The following is a 10,130-nucleotide window of genomic DNA, read 5'->3' on the forward strand; positions in this document are numbered from 1 at the left end:
CACTGACTGCTTTAGCTTTGCCCACTCATGGTGTAGAAAGATGTCTCTCTGCCCTGTGTGAGGGTACTGCTAGGTGGTAGGGCTAGGAAAGCTGCAAAGGGAGGGATGTGTAAGAGTGAGGTATGCCTAGGATTTGTGGCTGAAGTAGCTGGTGTTGCTGTGATGGGAGGAGGTTTGGGATTTGTGTGTACTTGGGATGAGCAGAGGCAGTGGAGATGGTCTGTTCTGTGGTGAGAGTCTCAGGGTTTTTTTCCACACAAACAACTGTGTGTATGCAGAGTGCTGTCTGGAACTGTGCCCCAGCTACTGTAGTCTCTGTGCAGCAGGACACAGCAGGCTGCTCAGGTTTTCCTTTTCCTGAAGCAGGCTTGTGCTATTGCGTGCATGAAGCAGTAGAGAGCTGTGTTGGAGTAATGGCACCTCTGATACGGGTGGGACAGGGAGTGTCATGCATGTGATAGATTCAGTTGAGAGTGAAGGAGTTCCTTGCAAGGTGGGGTTTGCAAAGGTGGGGCCAGTGAAGACTTTCTTGGTGTGAGCTGGCAGGCATTAATGCAAAGTCTGGAACTTTACCTGTAACTTTAGGTCTGGAGTCTCACTGTATCTACTGGATGCTCAATTAGCTGTGAATGCTTTTTTTCCAGGACAGTCTGTGAGCTTAATACAGAGGAGATGCAGGAGGCAGCCATTAATAACTCCTTCCTCTTTCCCTTTCAGTTCTGCCAGACACAAGGCATTGAGTATCTGACAGGCAGAGTATGGATTGGTTTGTGGCTCATCGTCTTCATCTTCATTATCGTGGCAGCTGAGGGAAGCTTCTTGGTGCGCTATATCTCACCCTTCACCCAGGAGATCTTTGCTTTCCTCATCTCCCTCATCTTTATCTACGAGACGTTCTACAAACTGTACAAGGTGAACCCTCCCCAGAGAGATGGGCTCCCGCTTCTTTTGGTCACCCAAGCATACACACCGTGTAGTGTACAGGGGCAGGGGAACAGGGCCAGCACAGCCACAGCTTTCCTAGACATTCTGCAGAGCAGTTCTTTGCTGGTCTCTCATGCCCCAGCCCAGCTGGCCCCTGTGCCACCACAGAGGCTGGCAGGACAATCCCTAATGTCTGTCTCCCCTTCTCTTCCTGCAGGAGGCATTAAAGAGGGGCCACTTTTTCTCTCCCCAGCCCTCTCCAGCTGGGTAGGTTGTGAGGCGAGGTGACAGATGCTGGGATTGTCCACACCCACCATCTGCTGCCCTCACCTCTCCACAGAGAAGGACACCTCTGCATCCCCCTGCCCCTAGTAGTGACAGTGCCCTGCTGCCCATCCTTGCAGTGACAGTGCCCATTGCTTCTTTCACTTGCCCAGGTGTTTGCGGAACATCCTCTGCTGAAGTTCTATCCACCAAACGTGCAGAGCAGCCTAAACGCCAGCATGCTGTCTGCAGATGCAATGTCACTGGGAATCAGAATGCAGCCCAATACTGCACTCCTCTCCCTCATCCTCATGCTGGGCACCTTCTTCATTGCCTTCTTTATGCGCAAGTTCAAGAACAGCCGTTTCTTAGGAGGAAAGGTGGGAAGTTTGTGGGACCCAGATGTTAAGGACAAGGGAAGTGCCAAAAAAAAAAAATTATTATTGCTACAGCCTTTTGTTCTCCAGAGCATTTGGAGAACAAAGAAACACCAGCAATTCAGAAATCCCCAGTACCAAAGGTTGGTAGGCTAGCAGACCAGAGGTAGCTGTTGATGGTGTCTGCAAAGTCCTGCTTCAGTGACCTTTGCTGAAAAGTTTTCTGGACCTTGAGAAAGCTCCTTTCGCTGGATACAAATGTGTTAAACTAGGAAGGACAGCCTACAACTTACTCCCTTCACAAATCTCTGTATGTGCAGGGCATCAGTGTAGTACCTGGAGCACCGTCAAACAGGCCAGTTGGAGCAATTAACTCATCACGTAAGAGTAGCTGAAGGACTCTGTGTTTTGTGGGCAGTGGGATGTGCAGCCCCATAGGCCAAGGCTGGGTTCCCTTGTCTTGCTCATCAGCAGTACTCAGGTTTGCAGTGGTGCTTGGCCCCATGTGGCCCTTGGCTTTGCCACAGACTCCGTGTAGCAGGCTGGGTGTGGGGAGCCAGCCTGCTCCCTTTGCCAGCAAGGAATGTTTGTTCTGCAGGCTCGGCGGATTATTGGAGACTTCGGGATCCCCATCTCCATCCTGGTCATGGTGCTGGTGGATTACACCATCACTGACACATACACACAGGTAGGCGCCAGCACCGGCCTCAGGGTCCCTCCTGCAGCCCAGCAGTGAACCCTGCTGCACCTGGGCCTGCTCTTGTGCAACAGGAGATTTGTGTTTCCTGCCTTTTTAGTCATAACAGCACAGATCAAACTGAGATGCTCATCTCATTCTCACTCCCCCGCTAAATAGAAGCTCCAAGGGTCTCACTGAGGCTGAGACAAGGACTGGAGTACCCCTGGCATCCCTCTTTTAATTCCAGCTAGTAGCAGGGGAGGCATTAAGGGACTGGAGAAATTCAATGCAGTTAATTCCTTATTTGTATCTCTTAAAACTTGCAATCAGGCAGCAAGACATAAGTTGATTATGCACATTGAAGGGGGTGTCATGTAGTCTGGAGGTGGTTTCAGTGGGGTGCTTGCCATGGGTTTAGTACTTAACATATTTATACTCTTCTTGACTATAGGCTTCTATAGATTTTGATCACCGTATCTCAAAAACAATTATTTATTTCCTGGTTTGTGTACCAGATAGAAAGCTATCAAGAAAATCCATCTCACAGGTTTCCCTTTCCCCCTGTTTTTTAGTCGATGTGTAGTTACATCTTTTTGTTTTGGTATTTATTTCAGCTAACATCAGGGAGAAGATGAAAGGTAGTTCCTGTTCAGCATGCAAGCTTTTTAACAAAACAGCCCAAGGCTTAACAAATGCACTCGTTTTCATTTAAATTTCAATGAAAAATCTGGTTTTATCAGATGTTAGTAAAACCATGCACTTTGTACATCCTTTTCATACCCTTCTACACTTCTGCAGTTCCTATCAAAGGCATTATCATTTTTGTATTAACTCAGCATATGTACAAAGCTTTCTGAGAAAATGGTACTTGGCTACACAGCTTAGCTCAAGTACAAGCATTCCAGGAATATTATTCATACTTGTGCTGATTAACATAAATGCAAATCATAAACTCTTCTTGCAGTGCTCACGCAGGCACATAGCAAGGACTGCTGTAGAGCAGTGCAGAGCTGAGAGTTCAAATGCTGACAAACACAGGGTCGGCACAATGTGCAGCTAGGAGTCTGTGTGGTCTCTGATGGGAGCACAAACATGATATTCCCTCTGAACACAATCAAAATGAGGTCATTTCCAGATAATGTGGCCAGTTCTGGGGTCCACACTGCAAAAACAATACTGGAAAAATGTCTCAGAAAAGGCTTGGAAAGTCTGGAAAGCCATCTCAGAGAAGGGTAGACAGCTCAGAACATTTGATTTGTCCAATCAGAGGTCAAGGAGCATTATAATTACACAAGAACCAACATAGGGGTGAGATTCCTGGGGGAAGATATTTCCTTGGTTTTCTGGACAAAACCCAAGCAAATTCCAATAGATAAAGGAAATGAGACAGGCTCATATTAGGAGAACATGGGATTTTTTTCATGGAAGAGGATTATCCATGAGATAATCCCATTATTTGTGGGTATCCCATCATCTGAAGCGTTTAGACCAGGGATATCAGGAGGATCAAGGCTAGTCCTGTGTGAGGCTGTGGGCATGTGTGTATTGATGAGTAACTGCTTTTTGTGGGTTTTGTGGCCACACCACCAGAAGTTGAATGTTCCCTCTGGCCTATCCGTCACATCTCCTCACAAACGTGGCTGGTTCATTCACCCCATGGGCAGCAGTGGGACCTTTCCTCTGTGGATGATGTTTGCCTCTGCTATCCCTGCCCTCCTGGTCTTCATTCTTATCTTCATGGAGACACAAATCACCACGTGAGTACCTCCCCACCAACGCCATCTATCACTAACCCGTGGGCAGGCAAGGCTGGGACAGAATGAGAAGGAAACCTTTAACCTGAGGTTGACAGCCACCATCCCTCTCCTCAGCCTACTCCTTGTTTTTCTCATGTGTGTCCTCTCCAAGGAGTGAATGTTGTCTGCAGCCACAGTGCTGTTCTTGGGCACTGAGGTGGGCCTAGTACTGACCTGGGCTCTTTTTCCTCCCAGGCTGATTGTGAGCAAGAAGGAGAGGAAGCTGATGAAAGGCTCTGGCTTCCACCTGGACCTGTTGCTCATAGGCACTATGGGGGGGCTTTGTGCACTCTTTGGGCTGCCCTGGCTGACCGCCGCAACAGTGCGCTCTGTCACCCATGTCAATGCCCTGACGGTCATGAGCAAGGCCATTGCACCAGGAGAGAAGCCCAAGATTGAGGAGGTGAAAGAGCAACGTGTGACAGGAGTGCTTATTGCTGCCCTTGTTGGTGAGTTTCTGATTGGGTGGAGGAGTGGGGAGTGGGGTAGAGGAGGGGAGGTTAGGACCAACCACTTGAATCTCTGGCAGCATCCCTGTCCCACAGGGGGACCACTCGTGGCCTGACCACTTGCTGCAGGGCTGCCACCATGTATACTTACACCAGCTTTCCTCTGTCAGACTTTGGTTCTCCCCTATAGTCAGTCCATCTCTGCAGCCCTTCCAGCTAGACCCCTCTTGAGTTTTATTACCCATGCTCCCTAGGGTAGACAGAGGAGTTGGGAGAGGGACAGAGTCCAAGGTACCTTGCAGAGGGGCTGATGTGAGACACACTGTGCAGGTCTATCCATTGTGATGGGGAACATGCTGCGGCAGATCCCACTGGCTGTGCTCTTTGGCATCTTCCTCTACATGGGGGTTACATCACTCACTGGCATCCAGCTCTACGAACGGCTGCTCCTGATCTTCATGCCATCCAAGCACCATCCTGACCACATCTATGTTGTCAAGGTGAGTGAATGCTGGTTGTGGGGAACTAGATAATGAGGAGCAGAGGAAGAAGAGGCAGCTGGTGGGGGATGGTGGCTTGCTGGAGTGTTGTTTGGCTTGGATACCCTCCCTTGGCTGCAAGTTTGTGCTGAGAGATTGTATAGGCCATGCACAGAGGTGATAGAGTGGTATGATAGTGCTGACAGGCTGTACACAGGAGTGTATTGACAGGATATTGTATGGACATACTGTGATACCTCACTTGAATGAGTGCAGGGACTCTGTACTGCCAGGTGGGTGTGCTGCTAGGTGGCACGGAGCCTGGTGTTCTATAGAGGCCTGCCTTGCTGTTGAGTACAGGAAGGTGGAGTGTGCGGGAGTGCTGTAGGTACTGTACTGTACTATACTATGCAGAAGGGTTATGTTTTGCCACTTGGGTCTTTATTAATCTGTGTGAATGGATAATGCATTCTTAGATGGGATTTACCTCCCCAGGTGAAGACCTGGAGAATGAATCTGTTCACCTGCATTCAACTGGCCTGCATTGTGCTGCTCTGGGTGGTGAAATCTACGGTGGCATCCCTGGCCTTCCCCTTTGTCCTGATCATGACAGTGCCATTGCGACGCTTCGTGCTGCCCCGCTTCTTCCATGACAGGGAGCTCAAAGCGGTAAGCAGACAGCTGTCCTAACAGCCTAGCTTGCAACACTGGAGGGAGGTTGAGACTTGGAGGACCAAAAGGCTGGGAGATCCTCTTTGTTTAATGGCAGTAGGTGGGATGATGGCTTCCACAGGGCTTGTAGACCTGAGAATGCAGTGTGGGGTGGATGGCCAGCCTCGGACAAAGGAGACAGAGGATCTGGCTATGCAGAGGCCTGAAATAAGGGTTTTCTCTTCCATCTTCCTCCCTGTTTGTGGCCTCTTCATCAGGAAACACCTCATTTTGCCCCTGAGAGAGCAGCAAGGAGAGCCCCGCAGCACACCACACCCTGTGGCTCCTTGGCACAGGAGCACATAACCACAGTGCCAGGGTGCTGGCTTCTCCTCTGCTGCTGCCAACATCTTAAGCTCCTGTTGGATAGCAGCCTGGAGTGGCACCTAGAATTGGGTGCTGCCAGCAGTTGAGGAGGGAGGAGCTGCTATGCTGTACCAAAGTCCTGGTGGTGGGTCGATTTCAAACAAGACACTCATAGGAAAGGGCAGGGAGCTGGGGAAACACAAGGGGCCAAAAAACATGCGTCTGTTGGGAGGGGAAGGAGCAAAAGCTTTGCTCTTCTCAGTGCAGCCCAGCTGCCTGGTTCACTGCATGCTGATCCACCAGTGCCAGGGTTGAACCCTTGCTGGGGGCAGCTGTGGCCTTCAGAGCGTGGTCTCTGCCTCTCTGCAGTTGGACTCGGAGGATGCAGAGCCAAACTTTGATGAGGATGGCCAGGACGAGTACAACGAGCTGCACATGCCTGTGTGAGCTGGGATCTGCCTTCCCCACTCATGGGACAGGCTGCTCATACCTGCTCATCCCTCCCAAGGACTGACTGGAGACTTGCCATGAGTCACGTGATCTCTTGCCCAAACCAAATGGCTGTCCCTAGCCCCTTAGGAGACAGCCCCAGCTCCTGCTGCCCCATTGCTCTCTCAGAAGAGGCTGAGAGTCTCTCTCCTCTTGGACCTGGTGGGCTGAGAGAAGCTTCTCACATCCCGAGGCTGTGTGGGTGCCAGAGTGCCCATGGGTCAGGGGTCTTCCCCCTCCCTGGTAGAGGCAGCCTGTGCCTGGTCTCCCAGTGGTGAAGGGGAGCCATGCCAACTGGTGTCACTGTGTCCCCCTCCACTACCATGAGGCTTGGATGTCTCAGCACCGTGTGCCACCATGCAAGTCAAGGGGATGGGCTAGGTGCTGCCTGCAGATGGCCAGTGGGCTCCTCCCAGGCCAGCAGCCTCCTTGGTTGGCTGGTGGATGCCTCTGCCTCTAGCTCATGCTGGACCTGTGCCACAACCACTGGCCCACAGGGCAGCTGCAGCCAGGCAGATGGGCAAGGAGGGACCAGCACTCTGGCCCTGTCCTCTAGACCATCATCTGCCCAGTCACCCTCCCACAGGACTGTTTTCATCTCTTGCTTGGAAAGGAAAACAACGCAGGGAGGGGCAAGGAGGTATCCTGAAGCCTCAAGTAGCTGCCCTACTGGGGTAATAAGAGGAGTCCATTCTGCACCTCCACAAAGGTTGCAGGAGTAAAAACTCATCATAGGGCTGTTCTTGATCCCCATGTTCCCATTCCTGAGGACAAACTATTTAAGAAGCTATACAATAATGTAATGCTGGAGCACAAAACAGTCCTTTGGGTCCCCTTCCTTTCCCTGTGCAGTGATCCACTGGGGCTGGCTCCCTGCAGCTCTACAAGGAAGTCTCTGAAACCCTCAGCTCCATTTCTGCTGCCATACCAGGGTGACCTTTCATGTTCAGAGGTGCTCTCCAGCTGGGAAGGAGCAACATTCAGTGTGCTGAGCAGTCAGCCCCTGTCAGCTCTGGGCACCTTTGAACACCTTTCTGCCTGGCAGGGCTGTCTCCCCAGGTTGGCAGCCCCCATTCACAGCTGATTCAGAATCTGCTTATGGTGCCCTTGCTACCCATGGCATCTCAGAGGGTGGTGCCAGAGGAGACAGGCACCCCAGCCTCTCCGTGATGGTTGGAGCTGGAGTGGCCTTGCAGGGGAGACTGGGATGTTCACTCCACCATTGGATTTAGGACAAGCTAACTGCCCCAGTTCCCACTTACCAGCTCCTGCAAGAGATGGTGGGTACTTTATTACCAGGAGGGTTCAACACCATCCCTGTGAGGCTGCAGAAATATCCCACCAGAGAGAGAAACCTCCCTTCATGGCAGGTTCCTGCCCCACAGCCTGGCCCTCTGCAGGGCCTGCGCCAGAGAGACAAATGTCTCTGTGTGTCTGTGGCCATGTGTGTCCTGTCCTCCCTGTAGTGTAGGAGGCCTGTTGTCGCTGTGCATTGTGACTCTTCTGACTGTAGTGGAAACAGCTACACCAATAAACTTGTCACAGGAATCATGTCTGGCTCTCCTCTTTTGTTTGTAAGTAGCAATAAAATAAACTGATTGAAATTCCTTGACACACAACTGTTCCTTGACCACAACAGCAGCCAGTGAGGGAGCAAGCCAAGCTGCAGTGGGGACTGACATCTTGTCACACACTGCCAGAACAGAGGCGGGCTCTCCACCACCAACTTGGCTGGTTATGGTGGGCCCAGCTGAAGGCCCTGTGCTGAAAACAGGAGGCTGAGCCCCATATTTAACCAGAAGCATGTACTCATGCCTACATGCATCCATACACGTGTGTCTGTGGACTTGGTGCCCATCTCCTTACCCAACCTGTTGCCACATGCCAAAGGGCAGGGCTGTGGGCTGAGCATGGGGGAAAGAAACATCTCCTAAAACACATGTTCACTCCCCTCTTCCCAGGCAGGATCTGAGTTAGGTCCCTGTGAGCTGCTGGATGCCTGCACCTCATGTGGTGATGAGTTGGAAATCCTCCAGGCATGCTCTCCCAGGTGTTGTTGTTGGGAATTTGCTGTGGTCCAGCCTCCTGTGGTCAGGGTTGCTGGTTGCTCCTAGGGCTGGGCACTTATGTGGGACACTTTGCAGAGGGCTGTGCCCACCCAGGTGCCATCCTTCTTCAGAGCCAAGCCCACTGTGGGTTGGGCAGCACTTAGCCCCACAGAATCCTCTCCAGGTCCCGGCAGCGCTGCTGAACCTGTGAGAGAGGAGACAGCACAGGTGCCTGGCTCCTGAGCATCCAGGTGGACATGAATGCATCCTGCAGGCTACCCCCTGTCATTGGGAAATGCTCCCTCTCCCATCCCCACTCCTCGTGAATGCCTAGGGATGCCACATGGGTCATCCATTTGGACTGAAGATGCTGTGGCCTTTGTCCTATAAGATCTGTGTCTCTGCCCTGATGTCCAGCCTTTCCCCCAACCTCTCCATTCCCCTGCCCATGACAGTGACCCCAGTCTCACCCTGAGATATAGGGCCAGGAGTGCAAGCAGAACCACTGTGTGCTCCTTACCACATTGATCCTCTGGGTAAAGATGGGCCTGACCTCCAGCTCCAGCATCCAGTCACCCTCCAGGATGCTCTGGTGGTACTCCTCCAGCTCCAGGCTCTTCTGTAGGTCTTCAGCCAGGGCAGCCTGGTGCCAGCGGCCTCCTGGCCCCAGGCAATACTGGGGCTTGGACAACTCTGTCCCCTTGCTCTGCTGCTGTTGCCACAGGGCGTGGATGCGTTGGGCGACATGATGGATCTGGGAACGCAGGATGGCTGCCCGTTCCTCATGGTGCAGCAGGGTCAGCAGCTCCTCTCGGCTCTCCTGCAGCTGGGCCCACAGCACCCTGGAGCTTCTTCTTCCTGTGCCTGTAGGCTGCAGCAGGTCAGGCAAGAGCAGAGAAGAGCCAGGCTGGTGGGGATCCCTGCTGCATGGTGAGGGCTGCACCATGCTGGGAGCCAGCCCTGCTCTGCCCTGAGCTGCTGGCTGCTGTGGCAGTGATGGTGATGGTGATGGTGGTGATGATGGTGATGGTGATGGTGATAGTGATAGTGATGGTGATAGAGATGGTGGTGACAACACCGGTGATGGTGGTAGGGAGAGGCTGTACCTTCTGCGGTGAACATGGATCCACTGCTGGGCCAATTTCGCTGTGGCCAAGCTCTGGTGAAAGACATCAGGGACCAGCCGCAAGACCTTCATGAAGGGTCCAGTGCTGGCAAAACCACGCAGGTCATGCAGGCTCTGGGGGCTGAATACCCACTCACCAAGGGGCCCCCCTCGCAGCAGCAGCCCCCAGTTGCGCCGGTGGGTGAAGAGCTGTGCAGCCAGGTGTGGAATGGATGTCAGGGGGAACTGCTTGGCAGGGTGAGTGGCCAGCTCCTCATGCACATACAGATTCTCACAGAGGGGGACCACCACCCTGGTGTCAAACTGCTCCTTCAGCATGCTTAGGTGCTGCAGGTAGGATGACAGCCAGCCCACGTAGCTGGCCACGTCAGGGCTGCCTGAGCTGGACTGGTGCTGGGCAAGCCTCTGAAGGTGCTGCCAGCTCTCCACTTGCCCTGAGGGGCTCTGTGGCAGCACCAGCACCAGCACATGGTACAGACTGC

The 10,130-nt window shown here is 52.6% G+C and overlaps 1 protein-coding gene across 2 annotated transcripts in view; it reads left to right on the plus strand.

Moving 5' to 3' along the window:
- Window positions 1–8,022, plus strand: part of SLC4A3 (solute carrier family 4 member 3) — a 34,838-nt gene extending 26,816 nt beyond the window's left edge. For both annotated transcript variants that reach the window (XM_030454144.1, XM_030454145.1), the window contains exons 16-23: window positions 718–912; window positions 1,362–1,568; window positions 2,164–2,253; window positions 3,835–4,001; window positions 4,236–4,489; window positions 4,820–4,989; window positions 5,464–5,637; window positions 6,355–8,022. In XM_030454144.1, the coding sequence (XP_030310004.1) occupies window positions 718–912; window positions 1,362–1,568; window positions 2,164–2,253; window positions 3,835–4,001; window positions 4,236–4,489; window positions 4,820–4,989; window positions 5,464–5,637; window positions 6,355–6,432 (1,335 nt within the window). In that variant the 3' untranslated portion in view covers window positions 6,433–8,022. The remainder of the gene's footprint in view (window positions 1–717; window positions 913–1,361; window positions 1,569–2,163; window positions 2,254–3,834; window positions 4,002–4,235; window positions 4,490–4,819; window positions 4,990–5,463; window positions 5,638–6,354) is intronic.
- The last annotated feature ends 2,108 nt before the right edge of the window (window positions 8,023–10,130 follow it).

Source organism: Calypte anna, chromosome 7 (genome assembly GCF_003957555.1).
Source record: "Calypte anna isolate BGI_N300 chromosome 7, bCalAnn1_v1.p, whole genome shotgun sequence".
Classification (NCBI taxonomy): Eukaryota; Metazoa; Chordata; class Aves; order Apodiformes; family Trochilidae; genus Calypte; species Calypte anna.